Raw genomic sequence first — 26,267 nt, 5'->3', positions numbered from 1 at the left:
TGTGTGTGTGTGTGTGTGTGTGTGTGTGTGTGTGTGTGTGTGTGTGTACTCCATGCACGCCTGATGCTCACAGACGCTACAAGAAAGCACTAGATGCCCTGGAATTAAGTGGGTCCTGGGAACTAAATCCAGGCCCTCTGGAAGAGCAGCTAGTGCTCTTCACCACTGAGCCATCTCTCCAGCCCCTGAAGGCAACGTCTTTAAAATTAAAGTATTTCTGATTGCTATTAATAACACAATAGTAACAAAGAGGCTCCCCCCCACCCCCGGCTTTTTTTTTTTTTCAAGACAGGGTTTCTCTGTGTAGCTTTGGCTGTCCTAGACTCACTTCGTATACCAGTAGCTGGCCTTGAACTTACAGAGATCCCTCTGCCTCTGCATCCCCGAGTGCTAGGATTAAAGGGGTGCAGCACCACACCTAGCAAAAAGCTTTTTAAGAATATCACAAATTTAATACCCATACAATTTAGCAAATAATTCTAGCTCCTTTTCATACTCCATAAAACAGTGTTTGCTTTCATTTTAAAAAAAATAAAAAGAACTAGTTAAAAGTAGATTGAGTTTAGTGGTAGACTGCTCAGTTCAATCTTCAATATCACACACACACACACACACACACACACACACACACACCCCAATACAGTGAGGTTCCTCAAAAATTTAAACAGAAAACTTACATCCATCTGGCCCAGCAATTCCATTCTCAGGCACATACCCAAAAGAACTGACAAACTGACAAGCAGTGCACACACACACATGTTCACAGCAGCAGCCTGAAAAGCTCTCAAGAGGGGAGCAGCCCAGATGTTCCATGACTGATGAAAGGGTAAACTGTGGTAGACATATGTCGTGAACATTATCCAGACACACAAAGGAATGAAATACTGACACGCCACAATGCCAATAACCTCAGAAAACATTGTGGCAACTGAAAGAAACCATGAACAAAAGGTCACACATTAAATGCTCCTGTTGGTATCTGTAGTCAAGATAAAGACACAGGGGCAGAAAACATGCTGAGGTTGGCAGGAGTCTAGAGAAAGGGTAAACCAGGACTAACTACTGTTTATTGTACACAGCATTTCATTCTGGAGAGGTGAAAACGTCCCGGAACTCAGCAAAGGTAATATTGTGCAACTTGTGAATACATTAAATGCCACTCAAGAGTGGTTAGTTTTATGTCGTGTGAGTGTGATAGCTGATTTTAGTGTCAGCTGGCCACAACTGAGAATCACCCGAGGAACTGTCCGGGTTGTCTAACTGCCATGGGAAGGCCGGCGCACACTTTCTAGCAGCAGCTGGATTTAGGAGAGCACAGCAGAAGGAAGATCTTCCCTTCCCCTCCACATCGAGGTGATTTGCCCCATTGCTGCCACCAAGTCCTTCAGAGAGAACTGAACCAGTGTTTCCAGGCTGTTTGCTGACAGAGGGCCAGAGGCTCTCCAAGAACCCACCAGGCCTTTGGTATGAGATTGGGACTGATGAGGTGCCCAGCCTCTCAAGCCGAACAGCTACCAAGTTCTCGGCCTCTCCAGTGAGACACAACCCTATGGGACTCTGCTGAGGCACCAGGCTCAAGGCCTGAGCCACTGCCCTGTTCTCGGCCTCTAGACACTAGACAGCTGCTGGTGCTATTTCAACATAAGCCAATTTAATGAAATACATATATTCCTATCTATTCTGTTTCTCCTGGGAACCCTAATACAGTGACCTTTATCTTAATGTCAAACAACTATAGTGAGAAAAAAATGTTGTTTTGTTTGTTTGTTTTGTTTTGAACTTATCCGCTTGGCTGAGTATCAAGCAATGCAAAAATGGCCTGCACTGGGGAAGGTGCAAGTACAGCAAAGGACAAGACTATCAATTTTATTGCAGGGCTAATCCACCAAAGTATAAAATTCAAATACCCACACCACTGTATTATTCATGTGTGTTATTATCTGTAAAAACAATGACCTGAGATCAACCAATTTTATAGCAACAGGATATCAGTTAAATAAATTATGCTTATACCCTGAGATAGCATCTACTTATAAATGACACTGTGTCTAATTTTATATGTACAGGAATGAAATACTTGGCAAAGTAAACTTAATTCTAAACAGACAGGTGGAACAGAATAGTGCCTACTGGATACTTCCATTTGCACAGATTAGAAAGTCTATTTCTTTCTCTCCTGATCCCATGGTGATAAGCGTGTATGCTATCTCTGGAGGGAGACTGGCAATCGATTATCATAGGAAAGGAACAAAAACACCGTTTATATCAGCTGGTCCCTTCATACTGTTTGGAAAAATAAAAAATAAAAAAACACAGATTAAAAATTATTTTTAAATTTTTTCTTTTCAAGGCAGGGTCTCATGTAGCCCAGACTGGCCTCAAACTCACTGTGCAGCTGAGAATGACCTTGAGCTTCTTGGATCCTCCTGCCTCTATCTCCCAAGTGCTACCACCAGTCCAGTTTATGCATTGCTGGGGACCAACCCAAGGCATGCAAGGCAAGCATCCTACCAACCAAGGCCCAGTTCCATCTGGGTGTTACTTAAAAAAAAAAAAATCAAATCATACTTGAAAATATCCAACGTAGATTTCTGTTTATCTTTGTTATAGAATATATAGCTTTACTGTGTTTAGAATTTTTTAGTATTATTTTTATCATTTTAATTGTGTATACATGGTGTATGTGTATGAGAACACTGTGACAGTGAAGGCTAGAGGCTTCAGATTCCTCTGGAGTTGTAGTTACAAGCAGCACCCGGCTGCCTGGTATGGGTGCTGGGAACCAAACGTGGGTCTTCTGCAAAAGTTGTATGAGCTCTTAACCACTATTTCCAAAGGATTGTGAGGATGCTACCTTGGGATGGCAGTGATTTTCTACATCTTTGTTATTTTAATACTGTGGTGTTTTGTGTGTGTGTGTGTGTGCGCGTGCGTGCGTGCGTGCGTGCGCGTGCGGGCGTGCGCGAGCGCCAACAGCTTAATTTCAAATACCTAGCTGTGAACCTTCAACAACTAACTTTAAAGATGTAAAAGTGATTCAACTGAATCACCTATATTCTTCCACCCAGCTCAGGGCAGAATCAACGTAACAGCTTTTCTGCTACTAAAAAGAGATCCATCAGATAAGTTCAGGCATGGCAGCACAGGCCTAAAATCTCAGCTAGTGGGGTTAGAGAGATGGCTCAGCAGTTATGAACACTGGCTGCTTTTTCCAGAGGATCAGTGTTCAATTCCCAGCTCCCAGCATGGAACTGGAATTTTCACAAACATCAGAAACTCCAGTCCAAAGAGATCTGAAAGACACCCTCTTCTGGTCTCTGCAGGCGCCAGGCACACATGGTACACAGACATACATGTAGGCAAACACTCACACATAAAAGAAAATAAAAATAATTTTTAAAAAAATCCCAGCTACTTAGGTCCAGGTAGCTGAACTGGACACCAGCCTAGACTCATAGTGAGTTCAAGGCTACCTTGAGCAAACTTAAAGAGACCTTTTCTCAAAAGGGAGGTGGGATTGCTCATTCATCATATGCTCGCTTAGTTTACACAAAGCACTAAGTTCAATCCCCTACGCCACTAAAAGACAGCTACTGGAGTAGATTAGGGTAGCACAGCGCTCTCAACCCAGCAGCCTAAGCAGCCTACTGTAAGGAGTCCCAGCAGTGCTGCCAAGCACTTCCCAGCAGGTCCCACTCGGCAGTTCCTTGTCGCCTTCATTTTCCGTATGTATACTACATGTAAGCACACCAATGTGTGGTCTGGGTCACCCTCCCTGTCTCACAGTACAGCATCCCATCCTTACCCTCTCACCCCCCACCTACCTCCACGGCTAGGGACTGAACCCGGAGCCTGTGCTAAGCAAGCACCCTCTACCACTGAGCTTCAGTCCTGGCCCTCTATTTCCCTTTTTATAATGGACATATTTCATAGATGTTTTTTCCCGAGAGCAGTCCAAAGCAGTATCTCTATCACTTTTCATCATACAAACACTCCGTAATTAAGCTGCCTCTCACTGGTGAACATCTGAGCTGTTCCTGGTCTTCTGTTATCACAAGGCTGCAATGGTACATACCATGTCTATGAGAAACTTAAAAGGTTAAACCATGTGCATTTGTAATCCTGATTAAACACGGAGTTTTTAAACTTCTGGACCCATTAAAAAAACCTGCTTAAAGCTATTGAGCTCTGTCCTAAACATACAAGCAGACCACACAGCAAACTTACATCCTCCAAGTAGGCCCAGAAGCCCTAACACACTCATTGCCTATAGACACTTGAGTCAGGTGGGTTAAGAAGAGTCTCAGTTACAATCTGGAAATGTGGACAACTCTTTACCTTGGTTGATTTCAGCTGCAGAAGGCCCCAAACTCAAGCTCTTCTTCTGCTGAGCATTTTTGGCAAGAAGCGTGTGTTTGTCATCATTCCCTGTGTCCATCTCTGAAATGGTGACAGCCAGAATCCGGCAGAAGTTAGCAAGCTGCTGCTGATCGAAATTGGACACTAAGGAACTCAGATTGGGAACTTCATCTAGCCGAATCATTTCCTATAGAAGACACAAAGAAACAATCCCCATGCTCAATTCCTCCAGAAACTGCATTATTCTCCTGCATTCCTCCCAGGTGGGCTCAGCAGGGAGACAACCTGGGTTCAAATCCCAGGTCTGCCGACCTCAGTTAAGTTCTGGAACTCTCCTCTTTCCTTGCTAGTAACAGAATGGGATTCGCTTATCTCAGGGTGGAGGTCACAGTAACCCTGTAGGCACAACTGTTCCCACTGTTTACCTTTGTTCTGGCAGCACATTTTGCCCCTCTTTTAAAAACCTCCCATTCAAGTTCTATAAATCATAAACCACTATTCTCCTATAGATTTTTTTGAGATAGGGGCTATGCAGAGCAGGCTGCCCTCTAACTGTGTGGCTGAGGGTTAGCTTGCGTCCTGACTCTCCAGTGCTGGGATTACAGGCATGCACCACTATGCACAGTCTACCTGGGTCAAATCCAGGGCTCTGCACATGCCACGAAAGCTCTTTACTAGCTAATTCTTAGATTAACTTTTAAAAGAAATAGGACTTTTCCAACAAAGCCAAAGGCTGCTGTAAAGTCCTACAGTTACAGTCCCTTTCCCTCCCAGAAGGAAGCATTATTTTGAACTCGTGTTTACTGTTCCCAGGTAGTTTTCAGTCCTCATGAATACTTAACACGGTTGGGCATGTGATGTCAATACACTAGACCTTACCACAATTCTACACTGCAATCTACACAGACCTCTGAGAAGCAGCTCGAGCTCAATCATTTCTCATCGCTTCACCACATGGTGTTTCCCTCTCCTCTAGCACTTGGCTGAACTGTACTAACGACAACTGAACATTGCAGTGAGCAACCCTTTCATTTCTGTACATGCACAGGGTATAGAATTTCTCTTCCTGACTTTATCAGGTATTTCCAAAGTTTTAAAATTAGTGTTTACTCTAACTTTTAACAGATGCAGATCGAAACTGGACATTAAGGAACTGTGCGGCATGTAAAGGATGCTCCTATTCTGAGCTGGACTTCAGCCTCACCACAGGTTCATACAGGAGAACTAGGCTCTTAGGAGTGCTGCTGCTTGGGGGCTGTGAAAGATCTTAGGAAATTAGGGGATTCTGCTCGAAGGTGGTCCTGGTTACCCAGGACTCCTGGGTAACTTGTGGGAGAAAGCTATGAAACCCTGAATTTGGTTCTACCAAATTCTCTGTGGCTCTCTCGCACTCCCTGCTGTTAACTGTCATGAGGCAACACAGCCACTGAGGCTGTGCTGTCTGAACGAGGAGGCCCAGACTGTAAGCCAAATAAACTTCACTTTCTTCCTGAGGAGCCCATGCCAAGGGTTTTTTTTTTTTTTTTTTTTTTTTTTTTTTTTTTTTTAATAACAGAACCTGACTAATGCTTTAACATTTTCTTAAAGGAGCAGCAGCAGCACTCTGGCTGGAGAGATGGCTCAGTGGTTAAGAGCACTGGCTACTCTCCCAGAGAACCCAGATTCAACCACCAGCAGCCACATGGCAGCTCACAACTGTTTGTAACTCCAGCTGCAGGGGATCGAACCCCTTCTTCTGGCCCCTGCAAGCACTGCGTGCAGGTGGTATACGGACATACATGCAGGCAGAACATCCATACACATAAAATAAACGTACAAAAATGCTTTTATAGCCTCATGTTTCTCCTTCCCTCAAATCTGTGTGTGCTCCGTGAGCTTTCCTGGTTTGAAACCACCATACAGTCTACAGAGAGCACCTGCTTCCTCTCACCCACCAACCTACTTAACTTCCGCTAGACTGGGCATTTTCCTACCACTGCACAGAAACTTAGTCATTATTTGTCCTGCCTCTATTTCCCAATGAACCTGACACAACTTCAAGAGAGACAGGCCTTCAGAGCCCTAAGGCACAGCACCTGGAAGCAAGGAGCTTCATAACTGTGCACTAAATAAGCAAATAAGCATGCTGAAGGTGGGGGTGTGTGAAGGAGGAAGCATTTGGGAGTAGCTGTCTGTCCTCAGTACGCACTGATGTCAGCTACTCTGCTGTCATTAGACACTTTCAGCTCTGGCGATCCCTCAGTCCATCTAACTCAAACTGTATGACACTCGGCCTCTCCATCATCTAACCCTGTCCAACTCAGGGTGCGGGTCCAAAATCAGATCCCACCGCCCCATACCCACTTTTCATTACTGTTGTTGTTTGTGACACAGGGTATCCACTGTAACTTAGGCTGGTTTAAAACCCACGATGCAGCCTAGGGTGGGCTTAGACCTCCAGTAATCCCCCTGCCTCAGCCCCTCTAGTGCCAGAACAGGACACTACACTTGGCTTCACTAATTTTTTAACTTTAACATTTGATACATCTTATAAACCATGATGAGCTTTATCATTGGGTGCGGCTTCCTTACAGTAGTCCTCTGCCTCTGTCAGGTGACCACTGCTATGAACTGTTTATTGCTTTAATCATTACAAAGTTTTATTTTTTAATTTTATGAAAATGACATGCAGCCTACAGTGCTCTGCCGCTGGCTTTCATCAACTGTCACTTCCCTCCTCAGCTGTGCTTTTGCCCACAGCACTAGTCATATCTAATGCTTTATTATATTCCAGTGTGTGAAAAGACACGGGTCACAGGCTTGCCTTTAAGTTTTCTGCTCTAAAATAGCGACACTCTAAGTATTCTTAGATGCCCAGAGAAAAGCTTTTCTAGAGCAGTAGCTGCTAAGAAAATTCTGAGTGACTAGTGAAACCTATGTTTTCCTTCACAACCTAATAGATATGGGGGGTGGGGGGAGCAGGGAAGAGTATCTTCCAAAAACAGCCTCACAGAACACACTTGGGTCTGTTTGGGTTTACTCTAGTGTTCTCATTTCTTTCTTCCTTTAACGTGTGTGTGTGCACGTGTTCACACGTGTGCAAGTGTGTAGGTGCATGTGCTGGCCAAAGGCTGAGCCAGGTGTCTTCTTGGATCTCGATCTATCTTGTTGATTGAAGCATGGAGCTCGCCTAGCATCCCTTGTGTATGCCTCCTAGCAGGCAGGATTACACATGGGCCAGCCTGACCACTTGGTTTTTATGTGGGGATCCAAAATTACACAGCAAGTGCTTTAACTACCAAGCCACCTCCCCAGCCTCCAGTGTTTTCCATTCCTTTAAAACAGTGTTCTAGCCAGGCAGTGGTGTTCACACCTTTAATACTAGCACTCGGGAGGCAGAGGCAGGTGGATCTCTGAGTTGGAGGCCAGCCTGGTCTACAGAGTGACTTCCAGGACAGCCAGGGCTACACAGAGAAACCCTGTCTTGAAAAAACAAAACCAAACCAAACCTCCCTTTTCTAATTACATTTTATTTAATTATATGTGTGCGCATATGTAAATAGGTATACATATGTATGTATGAATGTGTGCACATGGGTGTACATGTATGTGGTATGTGTATATATGTACGGGTGGGTATACATGTGTGCATACTTACATGGTGAGCATGTTTATATGTGTATGTGGGTGTGCATGAGTGTTTATATGTTGTGTGTGTATACGCATTGGTGGGTGTGTGCCACAGCACAAAAAAGTCAGAGGTCAAGTCACAGTTGTTGGCTCTCTCCTTCCACTATGTTTCCTAGAGAATGAACTCGGGCCGTTGGCTTGGTGGCAGGTGCTTATACCTGCCAGGCCCTCTGTCAGCTGCATGCTTTCATTTCTGAGAATCATTTCCCTACAAGTATGTGGAGGCACAGATCACATTCAGCCCACCCACAGGAAAACACAAAGCTCTGCCCTTAGGGCAGTGCTTCTAAGGTGCTGGGCACACAGCATGTACACATTCAAGTACAAGATCAAAAAATGGACAAGTACATTCTGCTGAAAATACTTGCACTCTCCAATCATTAGGACCCGCTCTCTCCTCACACAGTGTAAGATCTGCATCTCCCAACTGTCAGTGAGGCCAAACATCTGTTTATGGCTCACCTACTTCTCCTTTGTGAAATGCCTATCCAGCTCTCTGCTCATTTGTTAACCAGGCTAGTTGTCTTTTTATACTGATTTATAGGAATTTTTGATGAATTCTGAGTATTAGTCCTTTCTTTGTTGAGTGAGTTACAGGTACCTTTCCCACTTTGTTGTTGCATGCAACACCACGGCAACTACAATAGTAGTAGAGCCTATCACCAATTTGGACAACACAGACAGGAATGAGACGGCCTGAGGAAGCAGGTGGGCAAAGTTGGGAAGGGGCCATCACTCTCCCTCCTCTGAGCCTGCCAGGGAGCATGTGGCTCCTGCACCAACAGCCACACTCACACACTGGAGTGAGCACACAATTCTTGGAAAATAACAAAGGCATTTTATCAAAGAGCACAAAGGGACTGTCTGGGGCCTGCACACATTGGGAATGTGTTCCCACAGACAATGGGACACTTGTGTGGCTTCTGTCTGAGTGAAAACAGAAGTGAAAACAGCATACGTGGCACAGATCACATTCAGCCCACCCGTGGAGAACCTCCTTGCTACAACAGCAACCCTCAGGAGGCTACGCAGCGATGAGACGAAATCTGCCAACCAGCAATCAACAGGGAGATGTGGCAAGGGCCGAGGAAGTGAACTCCAGGCCCTAGCAGGCATATATCACAATTCTCACACAGTGCATGTGAATGTAGTTTTGGAAGTCTATGAGTTTCTGATGAAAAAGCTTTAATGTTTTCATCTTTTTGTTGCTGTGTTTTGAGACAAAGTATCACTCTTGCCCCATAACCACAAACATAACACTTGCCTACAATGTGCAAGACCCTAAGTACAATCTCTAGTACCATTAAAAAATGGGCAGTGATGGTGCACACATTTAGTCCCAGCACTCAGGAGGCAGAGGCAGGCGGATTTCTGAGTTTGAGGCCAGCCTGGTCTACAGAGGCGGGCAGATCTCTGAGTTCAAGACCAGCCTGGTCTACTGAGTTCCAGGACAGCCAGAGCTACAGAAAGAAACCTATCTCATAAAACGATAATAACAAACACTAGTGAATAAAGGCTTCACAGTAGTTCAAACACAGAAAGCTGGTTTATGAGTAGTTATCAGTGCATACAACAGCAAAAGAGAGGTAAAAAGAACTTGTTCCATTAAAGTTAATGAGGAGCAATTTTATCTTAACAATTATAATCAATATCTAAAATGCCATTAAGTTCACCAAATCAATGTGAAGTTTTGTGTTTCATACTGTTTGACTTCAATTTATATGTGTATTTATGTTTCATAGCCAGAACGACCCACTGGCATAAAAAGTACAACCTAATTTTATATTTGAACCTATCATCTATCTAGGAACAAAGAATTTACCAGTAGGGTGTTGAAGAGCTTCTCTGAAAGAGGTCCTGTCCAGTTGTTAACCAGGCTCAACAATGCAGTACCTGAGACACCCTCAAACAGCAGAACACAGCTCACCTTTTTAACCCCCAGAATGTCTTCGATGAGAGTTGCTGTTTGTAAGAATGTCTTCTTACTCGTCATCAGTGTAAACAGGAAGATCACAAAATCATTCTTCTCTGCCAAACGCTTTGTTACTCCTTCCGTCTGTCACAGGGAGAGGAGAAAAGGCAGAATAGCTTGTGACCATAAGCACTATAACACATGCAGAAAGCAATCCTGTCTTGTAAAACTAGCATGAGCCAAGGTAGGAAGTCATGGGTACTGTGGGGAATGTGTGTAAAAGGACTCCTAGCCCTCAGACCACACAACAGGGAGCCTCCTTTGGAGCTAGGAATGAGAAAAAGAGCAGGAGGCATTGAACAGTTTTGGCTGGCTTCTCATTTCTTCACCTGTACATGGTCATCTCAAACATCTGGAAGGATTCAGTGAGAGTGCAGTAAGCACTGCCTGCACGGTGAGCCTCTCACTCAGCCACTGTTCTGGAGTAACCAACAGGATTCAGGTTTCCTTTGCTATCAACTCACTCTTCTGATTGACACTCCAACAGGTGCACAGTGCTGTCAGGGACAATCTCTGACACCTCAGGTCGGGTCAGACTGAATCTCGCTGTCAACACTAACGCACACGGGAGGGTTTCCTACTTCGACCACTCTGCTCTCCCCTTGGAGAGAACACTGCCCAAAGAGTCCCTGTCTGTCAGTGTAGTTCAGAACACAGCAGAGATGAGTGTCTGCTAGCAGAGGCACATAAATCAAGTATGCTTTGCCTACATTATGGGCTATGTCATCAGAAAAATAATGTAGCTATCCTTTTTGCCTTTTGTAGAATAAAAAAGCTTGTCATGAAATGCGTCTATACAAAGCAGCATACAAAAGTCTGAAATTATTGTAGAAGATTGCTGGTAGTCGTTTAATCTGGTTAATGGAATCACAAGATTTAAGCGCTGGTCTTATCTCTAGTTACCATTTTCTTAAGGGGCAGCAACATGATGGACAAAGGCAGTTGCCACCAGACTCAACGATCTGAATTTGATCCTTGGACCCAAGTGATGGAAGGTGAGACTCACTCCTCAACAAGCTATTCTCCAAGTTCCACACACAAACATATACTCACATAAGTGTGTGTGTGTGTGTAATATGCCGTGTTAGTTATAAATTATTGTCAAAGATGGGAGCAGGCAAGCCTAACACCTCATTAAGATGATTCCTTCTCTGTGAACCGTCCCTAGCCCACTCTACACACACACTCGTTTCCTCCTCTGAAGCCTCAAAGTATCTGGCCTCCACCTGTCTCCGTGCACCACGGGTGACCCTGATCGCTGATAGAGCGCAGGTACTCTAGTCTTCACTGTTGCACCTCTCCTAAAACATAGGCAGTATTTAGAGCTAGACTGACAAACAAGGAATAATGAAGAAAAAAAAAAAAACTAGCTAGCAAATAACCTCAAGTCAGGTTTAAGAGTCTGGCTTTTAAACCAGTGAGTGGGTACCACGCTAAGAGAACTTTATAGTCAGTGAGGTAAATGTGTCAATCAAATTTAATTTTCCTAAGGAAGAGCTTGGTAAAAATGTGCTGAGTCTGTCACTGACCTAGAATTCACCAAGTAATGTAGGCTGTCTGGCCAGCGGGCCCTGTATCCATCCACCTGCCTCTGCCCCCTCAGCACTGCGATTACAGGCAGGTACCACCCCTCTGCTCTGCTACATGGCATCAAACTGGGCTCCTCATGCTGCACTTCAGCAGACGAGCCAGCTCTATAACCTTACTCTTTAAAACTAAACTGCTTTGCTAGAATGTCTCTGCTTAATATTAGGTCACAATTTAAAACACTCCTATAAGGAACTTAACAATCGGGAGCCACTCTCTTCTATGCTCTTTGTTTTTTTTTGTTTTTATAAAATATTACTGAACTTTAGCTGCAAAAACAGTTGAGCATTTTTGACATTTAGCCTTTTGCCTATAGAGCTGCCTCTGCTTTTCTGTGCTGTGCTCTAACAGCACAGCTGCTGAGCACCTGAGAGCAGATTGTGCAACTGATCATACCCTAGGTGTGACGCTCACCCTGGATTCTCAAAGCTTGGTACAAAACAAGTAAAATATCTTAAAAACTGTATTGACTGGAGTGGTAACATTCTTCCTAGATTTGTTAAATACAATAATTATCAAAATAATTACCTTTCCTATTTCAAAAAAGGAGCTCTAAGGGAATGTACAATAATGGACACGGCCTGCATTATAATCCACAGCAGGCAACCAAGACGGATGTCGACGTGCGAGGGTGCTCCAGCAGCCAGCCATCTGTGCTGGCCGCTAAGAACCTAGAGCCCACTACAGTGCACATGTGTTTACAATCTGTATTTTCTGTCAATTATGTGCTCACCTTTCTTTCATCCTTTTCTTTCTTATCTACTTCTCATTTTGTGGTCTCAGCAGTGTTCACCTGAAGTCTTCTTTAGAATGAGACAGAATTAAATGTTTCTTTGCTTCTGTGACAGAAGTTCAGAGCACTTAGCGTGTTCTGCTGTGTACTGTGACAAGTTCATCGTAAGTCCCTAAAGCCAGCGCTTTGCCTTTAAAACCAGATATTTACACACTGCTCACAAAGTGCAGCCACACCTGGGAGCTCACTGCGCTCTCCCAACCCTGGGACGTCAGTTTGATTGTAAACACTGTGGACCAGCTCAGGAAGCTAAGCCAAAGGCCAGGGCACAAAATCTGCTTCCCACAGTGAGTGCTCAGCTCTTTCTTTCTGCCAGATTATTTCCTTTATTCACCACTCTTCTGGCAAGGTTGCCCTCACTGACTATCAATGCACGGGCAGGACTTGTGGCTTTTGTTTTCCAATAAGTAAAATGAAGGAACAGGCAGAATGGAGTTAAAGATTATCTTAAAGGACAAGGACACTCTGCCAAACCTAGTCACCTTTCAACAAGTAGTGGTCAGTGTAAAAGGAACTTTTATTTGCTTGGTTTTAGTGTTGTCTAGGAGGTTTACTGCCTCCTTCTGCTAACCTAGGCTTAGTCCTGGAAGCTTCTAGCCTCTGTATAATCTAACCTAGGCCTAGAATGTTTTTCAGCCTCTGAGACTTACTGCTTAATAAGCTCACCCTTTCTTGTTCTTTCTGAGCTTTGTGCTGGCTGGTTCAACTCAAGCTGTTCTGGCTCAAACTCTCTCTAAGCAGACTTATTCAAGCTGGCTTTTCTCTCAGCCTCTGAATTGTTCTGCTTGGCCTCAAACTATCTCCAGCAATTTGCTCTAATCTCCTGGCTCCTTCTCATTCTCTGGCTCATTCAGTTTTCACCTGAGTTCTCTCTCTCTGCAACCGTCTTTCTATTACTGTCCCGGTAAAAACTGCTCCTTCTCTTTCCTATGAAAGTTGGGCGTAATCTACTCTGTCAAGTCTTTCTCTGATTTGTCAGTGTTTTTGCCACTCAATTAGACATCACTTTCAAAACATGGCTGCTTCCTTCTACAAACTAACTTTACCTTCACTGTTTGGGATTAAAGGCATGTACCACCATGCCTGGGTTTAAGCTTTTCTTTACCTGAAACTTGCTCTATACCAGGCTGGCCTTGAACTCTGTCTCCTGGATTAAAGGCGTGTTTGTATTCCAGCTTGATCACACAGACCTGGAAGACCTTTGGATGTGATCTCTTGCTGGAGCAGCCACTTTCTGAATTAATATTCCTCTACAGGTCAGTCTCTGCTTGGGTACCTGTGTGTGTGTGGGGGGGGGGGGGGTAGTGGTGGTGCTGGCTACAGAGCTCAGGGCCTGTTCAGGAAGCTTTGGGTCTTATTAAGTGCTATAAAATTATGCTCCTCCATTATTTCTACCTGCTGGTCCTGATTCTCAGGCACACAGAAAATAAGGTCAATTAATTCCCTTAAAATCTGAAGACGGTTCTCACATCTGCACCCCACTCAAACCTTCCTGTCTCAGCACTGAAGATGAAGGAGGAGAGAAATGGGGCCACAGTGGCAGGAGTACTCACACAGACACAGGTATTATACAGGATGCTCAAGCAGTCCTTCGACATCTCATCACTTACTGAAAGGGAAGGAGCAGCATTATTTTTCTCACAGAAAACAGTGCAACATTAGCACACTTCTGGAACATATGAGACGTTCTCGCGGGGCATGTGTAGTGTGCCTTCAGCCCCAGCATGGGAGGCACGCACTGCACAGACGCATAGACTGTACGGCTTTAGGTGAACACTCAAGCTCCCCACTATACCGCAGTGTCACCAGGAAAAGACTCAAGGTGTATTTTCAGAAGTAGAATTACTAGAATCCAGAACGTAAGAATTCTGGCCATTCCTCTTCTATATTCTCATTTTAAGTTCTACTGGCAGAAAATAAGACTATCACTTCTGCCTCATACTTACCAACTGGGGGCTTAGGTTTTGCTCTTGTTACAGTTATTTATATTAAGAAAGTGGCTTTCTATATAATGTCTGATATACTGTCGATTCCAATAAAGGACTCACTGTCTATGATCAGATCAAGAACTTACTATAATGACCCCTCCCAAACCCAGAGATGATAAAACTGAGGATGAGCTGTAATGGAAGTTTTGGTTCCTTTAAAAACTCAGTTATGTTATGTAAATATGTTTTTGTTTTAATCCCAAGTGTGGAATTTTAGTCTGGCCTTTTGTCCTCCTGCAGGGATTGGTCTTTAGCAACTGGTAACAGCCTGCCTCACGAAGCACGTAGAGGGGTGTGGTCTGGGACTCTGAGGGATAGAAATGGAAGCCCAGAAACGGAAGGTGCGACAATTTGGTGTGGTGGCTTGGAGGACAAGATGGAGAGAAATGATTCAACGCAGGGGCTTGGAGGAGACTGCTTGCTGAGCTTACTGTTGCTGGAGATTGGTATAGCCCCAAAAGAATCCATCAACCCTAAACAGCTGGGAGAAGTAAAGAGGTCTGCACCCCATCTCCCCGTTAACCTTCTCTACCTTACCCACAGTAAAGGGCTGCAGAAATCAAGTTAGAGGTTAAATACCTCAAATAAAATAGCATTTAAAAATGAGTTCAACAATGAGTCACGGAGGATTGCCGTATCTGGTGTTGCACTTATTTTTAAAAGTGGTTTCCATTCTCTTCCTCACTGTTATAAGCTCTAACATCTAGAATTCCCTCAGAATCCCAATGAGCGGCCCTGTCAGACTAGCCTGACCAGACAGACGGGCTGCTCACACTTCTGACTATGCAGGTGTGTGGTGTCCCGCATTACTACTTCTCATCCTATTTTGTTTATTGATTTAATGAATTCAGAGTAGCGTGGATTAAAATCATTTCAGTAAGTTAAAAATCTTCCATTTCCAAAGGGAGTTAGACCCATGCGTCCATCAAGAATTTGCTCACTACTCATTTTAATCGAGTTACAAGCAAAAGAGAAAGAAAAGTCCCACTCTTCATGGTACCTACGAAATCTACTGGGAGGGGAAGAAACCAAGAGAGACCAACAAGCCATTTATAGGCAGTTCTCAACCTGTGTGCCATGACCCATTGAGGATCAAATGACCCTTTCAGATATCCTGCATATCAGGTATTTAAATTACAATTCCTATCAGTAGCAGAATTTACAGTTATGAAGTAGCAACAAAAATAATTTTATGGTTGGCATTATGACAACATAAGGAAGTGGGGGTTGCAACATTGGGAAGGTTGAGAACCACTACATTAAGAGATGCTATTTTCTGTCAGAGTATAAAACCAAGAAACTCAAAATGAGTATGAGAAACTTGCAATCCCAGTACTTAAAAGATAGAGACAGGAAGGTCAGGAGGTTAAGGTCATCCTCAGGCATAAAGAGAGTTCAAGGCCAGCCTGACTCAGCCTAGCCCCACCAAAAAAGAATAGGAATTCTCTTAACCGCTACTGTATACACTAAGGGGGCCTTACACAGCTGTATATTCTGTTAATGTAGGTGCAAATTTAAAATGTGTATACATATTGTAACACATACGATGTTAACAGAAGTGATGTCTAGCTTTTAAAGATGGTGTACCTTTCTTTAAGGTAGAGTTTTTAAAAATTAAATATTGAAACCTAAAAAAAGAGTGTCCATCCCTAATGTAAGTTATAAAAATAAAAAAATGAGTATCACCCAGCTTAAAAAAATTATGTATTATGCAAGCACTGACCTTTTGCCATATATGACTCTGGCAATGACTGACTTTTTTTTTTCTTTTCACTCATTTATTTACTTGGAGACAGGATCTCTATGTAGCTCTGGATGTCCTGGAACTGGCTACATAGACTAGGCTTGCCTCTGCCTTGGAGTGCTGGGATTAGAGGAATTGCACCACCTCAACACTACTGAACTTTTCACAAGAGCATACATCTCCTTTATAACAAAAATCTGATGGGTTGATAAGCTGTTCAAACAAAATGATCTTATCATGTATCCTTCCTTTCTCTACACATAACAGATAACTACATATGTAACACAAAATTTTCCCAAGAAAAGAAAAGCTAGATCAAGTTTGTTTGTTTTTTTTAGACAGAGTTTCTCTGTGTAGCCCTGGCTGTCCTGGACTAGTGTGGCTTCGAATTCACTGTGATTCACAGTGAATCCACAGCTCTGCCTCCTGAGTGCTTGGACTAAAGGCGTGAGACACTATGCCTGGCTGATACAACTCTTTTAAACCAGTGGTTTTCATTTTTTTTTTTTTTCTTTAAAGATACCAAATCTTCACTTCTAGCAAAAACAAATTAATACAGAGCGTTGTTCAGGACAGAGCAACCTACAGCTGACCGGAAGGTATATTCTCATGTCTCAAAAAAGAGCAGCTCCTGCCAATGGCCATCACATTGGCACACTGGGAATAGGACGAGCACCTAACACCCATACTTACTTTTTAGTTTCTGTCCCCGGATAGAGATTGTAGGCCTCATAAGAATTTCTACAAGAAGCTGAAACAAAACAAACAATATATAAATATTCAAAATTAAATCAAAGCACAACTCACAAAACCATCTTTACTATGAACACGTGTGGTCTAAGGAGCTGTCACAAACCCTATTGTTCTAGAAGGCAGGAAGTAAGGTTCAATGGCTAAGTCCATGTATTTAAAGACATTTGCCATAAACAGGTGTTTAGCTTTATCATGATCTTTCGGCCTCAGCCTTCCAAGTACCGGGGTTACAACTGTTCACCTCTAGCCCATTTTCTACTCAAATATATTAAAGTACTTTAAAGGAATCTATGTAATAATAAAATAGTTAAATCCATGAATTTAAAGACATTCATCGTAAATAGGTATTTAACTTTTTTCTGTTTTTCAAATCAAGTTAGAAACACTTTTGGAAAAGAACCAAAGTGCTCTTCTAGTCCTTTCCAGCTACATACTAGTACTGGACAGCATATCCAAGACACCTAGAGCCGAGTGGAAGAAAAAGGTCCCATAGCATTTTCAAAAGTTTTTTTCTTCTTCTCATTGTGTTTAAAACCAACAGGTAGCCTGTAAGACAGGACAGATCAGCTGAAGAACCTAAGAAAGCCTTTGCTCATCTCAAACCAGCAACAAATCTTTAAAACCAAATCCATTCTCGGGATTGCTCATGCTATGAGTGAATCCACCATCCAGAACTGATGGGAGGGGCTTTACGGCCAGGGACAGTGGCTGACAAAATGAAGACTCTAAGCAATCCTGCACCAGACTGCCATTTCTGGAGACTCACATGGCTCAGCTTTCTGCACACCTACATTTAAGGCTAACTTCACTGGTAAGAGACAAGAAAGAAAGGACGTAGGACTTGGGCGAACAACAGAAGGTGCTCTGTAGGCAGCTTTTCCGCTTTGTGTGGCAGAGTGGTAGGCTGTGCTCTACCTACACCCAGGCTCAGCCCTCTTGGAGCATACTAAGAAAGTTTAAAAATGGATTAATGGGGGGGGGGGCGCACAGGTGGCCTAGCAAATCTATGGGACTCAGAGGACAACTTGTGGTGGTCAGCTCTCTTCTTCCACTGTGTGGGTTCTAGGGATCAGCCAATGCTTTTCAGAAGAGACCACAATCCTCTGAGTTCTTGAGATGTAAAATGCCTAACTGCAGCAAGTATTTTACCTAAAATAAGCTCATAGAATACAAATCTAGGTCAATGAATAAGAGGCCTTGAATGCCAAGTGCGGCTCTACCTGGCCCTTAGACACTTTTCATCTGACCCGTACCTGAGATTACAGCTGCTCCTGCTAAGTGGATTCTGGGGACTCAAATTCAGGCCTTCAGCCTTCTAGGACAAGTGTCTTTACCCAATGAACCACCTCCCAACCCTCTGATGTACATTTCTCTATTTTTTGCTTTTGTTCTTTCAATGTTTATGAGTAGTCTGCCTGCATGTATACTGCATACATGCAATGCTTATCAAGGGCAAAAGAGGCATTGGAACCCCTGGAACCAGAGTTAGAGATGGTTGTGAGCCACAGGCAGGTGGCAGGAATGGAACGTGAGTAGTCTCCACGAGTAGTCAGTGAGCATAAGCTCCGAACTAGTTCTTCAGCTTCTCCTATACACACTTTTTAATAAGCATTTTAGAGGTAAAGGGTCTGAGCAAGGAAATGCTACAGGATCACAAAAACTAGTTAAGAGAGGGAATGCTGATCAACAATGAAGGGAAGCAGGGCTGGGAGGAGGTGTGTTAGTGGTAGAGTTCTTGCCTGCAAATGCAAGGTTGTGGTTCTATCAGGACAGAAGGAAACAGGCTGAGAATCCCAAGGCCAGGCACGATAAAGACTAACACTCAGTCTTTACAGTGGCAATAAATGCCATTGTAGCCAGGTCTGGTGGCATAGGTCTATTACCATAGCTATTTGGGAGTCACGAGGATTGAGAATTCAAGGCCTACTTAGGATACAGAGTCAGTACCAGGCCAATCTGAGCAACCTAATGAAACACTGTCTCAGGGAGGGGCACTAAAAAAATAAAAATCAGTGATTCAAGGCCATACTTGGCTACATAGCAAGATGGAGCTAGTCTGGGCAATTGGGGACCTTGTCTCAAAAAAATCCAAAAAAAAAAAAACCCAAAAATAAAGGAAAACTTTTTCTCCATCACCCACACAGCTCAAAATCATCTGTAACTCCAGTTCCAAGAGGTCAGAAACAATACTATGGCTACAACAGGTACCAGACACCCATATACGGTGTGCTTATGTAGGCATTCACAAACACACATAAACCTTAATGAATTAATAAGTAAATGAATGGGATGATAACCAAATAAAATAAATAAAACAGCTATTTACAGACTATTGATAGAAAAGGAATTATTTACAAACACATGAAAATATCTAATCTCACCCACAGAAGAATACAAATTTTAAAAACTATCGAGAAAATACGTAAAGAATTTACATCTTAATAAAAAGAGGAAACCCTATTTGAAAATAGAACAGGAGAGATGGACAGTCCTTTAAGGAGAAGCAAACAACAAGCTCCTGAGAGACGTCAGTGTTAGTGACCATAAGGAAAATGCAAACTCAAGTCACAATGAAGCTTTTCACTGTCGGTGGAATGGGGATAATGGAATTGACAAATGATCAAAGGATTGGTAAAAACAAAGAGAATCAGAATGTTTAGCACACAGCTGAAAGGGGTATGAAATGGTGCAACCTCTGTGGAAAGCCATCAGCCAGCTCCCTCAATTACACCAATTACCACGTGACGCAGCAATTTCACTCCTGGGTATACACCCAACAGAGAAAAGCATGTGTCTCCAGAGAAACTTGCTCAAGAGTGTTCATAGGCAGTAGTCTTCCTTACAGTCAGCTGCCTATCAACAGACATAGATAATATACAAAATGTGCTACACGTCCAGACAGGGCATTATCATTTGGCTACACAAAAGGAATATGAACACATGCTTCAACTCCATGTACAGGAAATATCCAGAATAGCAACTACAGAGTCAGAAGAGAGATTAGTGATTGCCAGATGTAGGAGGGTGATGACAGGGAGTCACAGCTGATGCATAGAGGTTCTTTGGGCATGATGAAACTGTTCTGACTGTGGTGGCACCTCTGCATACAATAAACTCTATACACTACGCTCAACCTTAGTCAAGAAGTCAAGAAACAATGAACCGCACACTTTACGTGGGTGAACTGTGTGGCATGTGAGCCATATCTCAACAAACCTGGCAAAAAACCTGTCAAGAAATGTGGCTTGTTTTGTTTTCTTTTCTTTTACCTGCTTAGTAAAGACTTACTATACAGGGGAACAGACTTCTCGGTGCTGGTATGGTATTTATTTGCATAGTAGGACAAGGGAATTTACTGTGTGGTAATTATCAGTGTGCTCTTCGACTAGACTTTATAACCGAGTCCACAGAAACAAACATCCACAGGAAATGGGCAGATGGCGAAGCAATGAAGACACTTGCTGCTCTTGCAGAGGACCCAGGCTGGATCCTTAGCACCCACACGGCAGCTCACAACCATCTTCAACTCCAGTTCTTAGATCTTCCACCCTCTTCTGGCTTCTACAGACAACTACACACACACGGTGCAAAATGGAAATAAATAAATCCTTAAAAATATTCAGAATGGAGAAATGATGTAATTACATTATAATTTCAAAAACAAAAAAATAATTTTTAAATTTAAAAAATTTTTATTTCATCTGCATTAGTGTTTTGCCTTTATGTATGCCTGTGTGAGGGGGTCAATCCTCTGGAACTGGAGATACATACAGTTGTAAGTTGCCATGTAGGTGCTGAGAATTAAACCCAGGTCCTCTGGAAGAAAAGCCAGTACTCTTTAAACACGGAGCCATCTCTCCAGCACACAAGAAGTAATTTTATACAATACACATATATATACAGCATGATGGTATGGGTAAAAATATACTCTTATATTTTGTTCCTGGGATTTAAGTTGATAAAAATTGGTATAAACTGCAGGTTAATATATAAAAGAGATATATACTCTGACTCCAAAGTCTGTAAAAACCCTTCTGCAACCTTGTTTGTAACAAGTGTGCCCATGCACATACACACACAGACACACAGACACACAAAATGTGGAAAAACTATAAACGTTCAACTGGGGTCTAAGCAAATAAATCATGGTACAAATACACCAGGAGTACTAACTGGATATTTAAAATACAGCAGATTTCGGTGTAGAGAAATGAAACGGCAGCACTTAGCAAGCTATATGGAAAAAGCAGAGTAGAAGCAAGTACCCTGGACACATGCCTGCCAGTGCATGTAGGGAAAGAAACTAAGCGGAGCTGGGAGCATTTGCCTACGCACACTCACGTCAACACAGAGCATCTCTGGGACACTAGAAACCAGTGGCCACAAAGCTTTCAAGGAAGAAACACCAGGAGACACACTTTTGACTTTGTCCATTTTAAAAACTGCCTATATTAGCACATCAAATAGAGTCTTCCAAAGCAAACACTATCATGATTCGACATTTGAAAACACCATGGACCCAGACCAAAGAGACGCTCAGTGGGGTATGGCACAAGCCACCAAGCCGGAGGACCTGGGCTCAATCTGTAGGACCCACATGGTGGAAGAACAGAACTACAAGAGCGCGCGCACACACACACACACACACACGCGCGTAAAATAAATTTATTTTAGAAAAATTAAAAGTTGAGCCAGGCAATAGTGCCATGCACCTTTCACATCAGCACTAGGGAGGTAGAGGCAGGCAGATCTCTGGGGGTTCGAGGCCAGGCTAGACTACACAATGAGTTCCAAGAGTTACATTAATGAGACCCTGTCTTGAAAAACCAAAATAAATAAATGAATAATAACAAATTTAAAAGTTAAGATCGGAAATATTTGCTATGAAATCTGAAATTCTTCCTGCTTGTTTTAAATTCTCAATGACTTTAGCACTAAACAGCTACTTACATCAACACCTCCAAACAAGTCAAAAATATATGTATTTGGATATGTAGATTCTTGAGTAAGCTTCCTCTCTTCAGTTACAAACGCCATAGCCTCCATGGAGAGAAGAGGAGAAATCTCCTAGTTCAGAAAAAAATACGTAAGAGTCAGACTCCGTTTTTAGAATTTAACAGACCAGACACTAAAATATGCATTTTAGTTACAAAATGTTGAGCCCCCCCCCCCTCCCCAGCACAAAGATAGCTCCCAATAAAGTCTTTGGGAGCCTTGAAGTCCTTGATTTCAATGAATGGAATGTGAGAAGTGGCACTACACACAGAAACACAGCCTTACAAAGGCAGAGCTGGCTCTGCTACTGTAGAGTCTTACTCCCAGGCTGTGAAAAGTCCAGCAACTACCTGGGGAAGGCTAGGATGTGTACCCTTAGCTGACTTCCAGCAGCAACCTGCCAGAGCACCATTGAGGCACTTTGGACATTCCAAATATCTTCAGACCATACAAGAAACACCACAGGAAGCAGAACTTCTGGTTTAATGAGAACTGCTGAGAGAAGATGGCGGTGCTACCTGAAGTTACTAGGTTTTGCAGGAAACAACTGGTTCTACAACCATAACCAAATCTCTGCTGGACTGCGACCTCCTGAGGGGAGTCCTCAGTGACCTCTCCAAGCCACAGGCATTCTGATGGTCAGCTTTCCGATGGTCGTCCATGGCCACCCAAAGGAATCTCTTAAGTCATTGGTAACATTTAGCACCTTACTTTGTAACTATTTACAAACCAAGGGTTTTCTCCCCTAGACTAAGTTGGTGTTCCTTGCAGACAAGCTCAGATACTTCTGTGTGTTCCTCCTCTAAGTCTAAGGCAGAGGGACTCAACACAGTAGGTAGAGACAATGGTTCTCAAACTTGGGAAGGGGCAAAGCATCCTTTATTCATAAAACACAGGTAACAGAAAAAAAATCTCACAGAACACTGATTTACACAGCGGTTTCAAGTATGTATTTACAGAATGAATAAAGAGGTCAAGATCAGCCAGGCACAGTAGCACACACCTGTAATCCCGGCACTCATGGAGGCAGAGGCAGATGGATCTCTGTGAGTTGGAGGCCAGGCTGGTCTACAAAGTGAGTCAAGGACAACCAAGGCTACACAGAGAAACCCTGTCTCAAAAACAAAAAACAAAAAGTGTGTAGGCACCACACCCAATTTGGAAAGCATTTTAAGGCACATAAAGAGGCTGTAATTACTTCTATCAATCAAGGATGAAGAATATGTAATCTCTTATCAAAGGGAAAAACTAAATTTGATAAGCAGTAAAACAAACTTGTCTGATATAGTCACTAACACTGTGCCTCTGAAGAGCGCTGTAGTATTCAGTTAGATTATGACCACAGGCTCATGCAGGTTATAACTACAGCTCTAGCTGCTTCTCTAAATTCAAGTTTGGACCCAGCTTCAACTCAGAAACTAAGAGTATGGCCCAGCACTGAGGCAGCATTCAAATTGGAGAACAAGTGTCTAGAAAAATGTCATTGTACTCTCAACCTAACCTAACACTAATCTTATGTTAGTGATCGCTGTCGACAGCCATAAAGCCCCTCTAAAGAGCCTTCAGTGATATGGGACCTTTAAAATTCTGTTCAAAAAGAATGTTATCTGGAGCTGGGCATAGTGGTGCATGCCTATAATCCCAGCACTAGGGGGGAGAGGCAGGAGGATCTCTGTGAGTTCAAGGCCAGCCTGGTCTACAAAGACAGTCTAGGACATCCAAGGCAATACAGAGAAACCCTGTCTTGAAAAGCAAAAAAAAAAAAAAATCCTCTAAAGGTAGGGCTGGGAGTAGGGACTCAGCGTACACTTCTGGTTTGGCATGTGCCAGGCCCTGGGCTCAGGCTGCAGCACCACAGAGGTTAGCATGGTGCTGGCCCCAAACTGAGGAAGCTGCTTCAGCAGCTGCCCACAACAACACACACCCTGACCGGTTGGGGATGGAATAACAAGTGATTATTTTCTTCTTTCAGCGTTTCTCAACTTCTCCAATGTTCTACAGCTCATACAAAACCTGGCTATTCTTTTAAAGGTCAACAGTTTGGGGCATGTGGAGCCCCTGAGACAGCCCTTCTTACGGCCTCTGTGCGTTATTTACCTTGAGAATGTTTTGGCACTCAGTGAAGTCACTGTGGAGGTGGCTGGTGGCGTACAGCTTAAGTAGTAACTGAGGAATTCCACTCCATTTGGACAATTTGTCCCTCTCAGTCAAAAAGGTCTCGGTGAACTGTGAATAAAAAAAATAAAAACAAAGGAACCTTTTACTGCTGAGGAAGAAGTTTTGGCAAAAGAGGGGAACTGACTCCCAAACAGCCAGGGAGACAAGTTAGAGGTGCTCTGAAGAATTCTTCAGGTGATTGCTTCTAAAACTGCAGCCTAAGGCCCTGCTCCTGACACAGCACGGCTCTGAATCTACTCCCTGCCAGCCTCCTGCTTTCCCCAGTGCACTCTCCAATTTCGGCTGTGTTCTCTGTACATGATCTCCTCTGCCCAGAGGCTTTCTCCTGGGCTTTTCTGTCTGAAATGCTGTTTTCCTTCAAACACAAGGCTATGAGGGCCAAAGAGAATCTAACACCCTCCTCCGGTCTCCACTGGCCCCACATGCATGGCAAACATTCACATAGACACACACTTCATTCAACTGCAGAGTTCTTAGACAGTGCAAGGCCTGAGTAAATAAATGTCTGAAGGCATCAACAACAGCAACAGCACAATGACAGAACATGAGTAGATTATGAAGAGTCACAAACACTTTACCATTACAAAGAAGAGATAGAAAATTTTTGTGGTTCAATCAAATCAAAAGCATCTTTCTATGGTTTATATGGAACAAACAGACTTTTACGAAGGTTTATCTGAACATGCAAACCCTGTGATGATGGACAAATCTCACAATTCTTCCTATACTTGTGTCTTAGATTATAGCAAGAGGGGTAACAGGCAGAGCTCAAAAGAATGCTTTGTCTTAGGGTGAAACATAGGAGCGTACTACTTACAACAAAAATGTCTGCACAGCAGCAATTTTATAGTGTTTAAGCTCAAAATCAATGCAAGCTGAAAAAAAATTGTAAAAACCTCTTTCTTTTCCTTAAGAAGCAAAGCAAGCACGCACAGCTGTGAGGCCCTGCAGAAGCTATTCCTACAGAGTAACGCCGTGCCCTACAGCACTACAGAGTTCTAAACAGCACTACAGAGTTCTAAACAGTGTGACAAATAGGAACTAACAAGCCAAAACCTACCACGTGAAACTGGGGAAATAATCAAGCCCAACAAAATAAAACAGGGCAGCAGAAATAAAAGAAATTAAAGCAGAAAACTCCACAAACATCAACAATACTAAAAGTTTCAAGACTTTCTGAAAAGGTCAATTAACAGATATACTTTTAATGACTGGCTAAGATTACTAAATTCAGGAATGAATGAGGGACTATTACTACCAACCTGACTAGAGCAAAGAGATTACAGTGGAGCACTGAAAATGACCACATGCCAACACACTAGATACGCAAAAGGAAACGACAGGAGCACACAAGCTGTGAACTGACAAGACTGGCAAGCAGACCTGTCACACCGAGAAGCTGAAATAGTAATGACTCACACAGCAACAACCAAGCTCCAAAGAAAAATCCAGGTCCAGACTGAAGGCTTCATGTGATCAACCATTTAAAGGGGAATTAACACACTCATTCCCACAAAATAGGTGAGGCCAGTATTCTAGGAACTATTCTAGACAAATACACAAGAAAACTACAATCTCTCTTAACACAAATGCAAAAACCTTGCATTACATACAAAAAAAGCAAAGACTTATCTGAAAAGCAGAGATACTGCACACACCAACTATTACATACACACAGAAAACGAACAGCCTACAGGACACCCTCAGGATATGCCAAAAGACACAGATGAATAATGGCAACAGCCAAACACATTTTCATGATTAATACTTAACACTCTGCACAGACTAGAAGCAGAACGGAACTTTCTCAACCAGCTAACAGTATTTACAAAGTTTAAAACTAATATCATGTTAACTAATGTTTTCCTACTAAAATCAAGAAGAAAAAAGACTCAAAGATATCCACTCTTACCAATTCCATTTTGACAATGTCCTAGAAACATGAATGTGAACAATTAGGCAAGAAAAAATAAGAACTTTGAATTGGAAATATGGAATACTCTATCTATAGATAACATCATTCTAATTATCAATTACATTTAAAGTAGCATTAAAACTAAGATGTTGGCCCAGTGTGGTGGTGCACGCCCTTAACTCTCAGTTCCAGGCAAGCCTGCTCTACAAAGTGAGTCCAAGACAGCCAGGGCTCTGTTACACAAAGAAATTCTTTCTCAATAAAAAAAGGAAGGAAGGAAGGAAGGAAGGAAGGAAGGAAGGAAGGAAGGAAGG

The 26,267-nt window shown here is 42.9% G+C and overlaps 1 protein-coding gene across 2 annotated transcripts in view; it reads right to left on the bottom strand.

The window, feature by feature from the left end:
- The window catches only part of Trpc4ap (transient receptor potential cation channel subfamily C member 4 associated protein), a 58,016-nt gene that overhangs the window by 17,414 nt on the left and 14,335 nt on the right, over positions 1-26,267 (bottom strand). For both annotated transcript variants that reach the window (XM_055602349.1, XM_055602350.1), the window contains exons 2-7: positions 23,958-24,086; positions 21,816-21,932; positions 16,806-16,863; positions 13,934-13,989; positions 9,956-10,084; positions 4,339-4,546 (exon numbers count right to left, since the gene is read on the bottom strand). In XM_055602349.1, the coding sequence (XP_055458324.1) occupies positions 4,339-4,546; positions 9,956-10,084; positions 13,934-13,989; positions 16,806-16,863; positions 21,816-21,932; positions 23,958-24,086 (697 nt within the window). The remainder of the gene's footprint in view (positions 1-4,338; positions 4,547-9,955; positions 10,085-13,933; positions 13,990-16,805; positions 16,864-21,815; positions 21,933-23,957; positions 24,087-26,267) is intronic.

The sequence above is a fragment of the Psammomys obesus genome, unplaced genomic scaffold (genome assembly GCF_907164565.1).
Source record: "Psammomys obesus unplaced genomic scaffold, mPsaObe1.curated_primary_1811, whole genome shotgun sequence".
Taxonomy (NCBI): Eukaryota; Metazoa; Chordata; class Mammalia; order Rodentia; family Muridae; genus Psammomys; species Psammomys obesus.
This window is presented reverse-complemented; position numbering and strand designations above follow the sequence as displayed.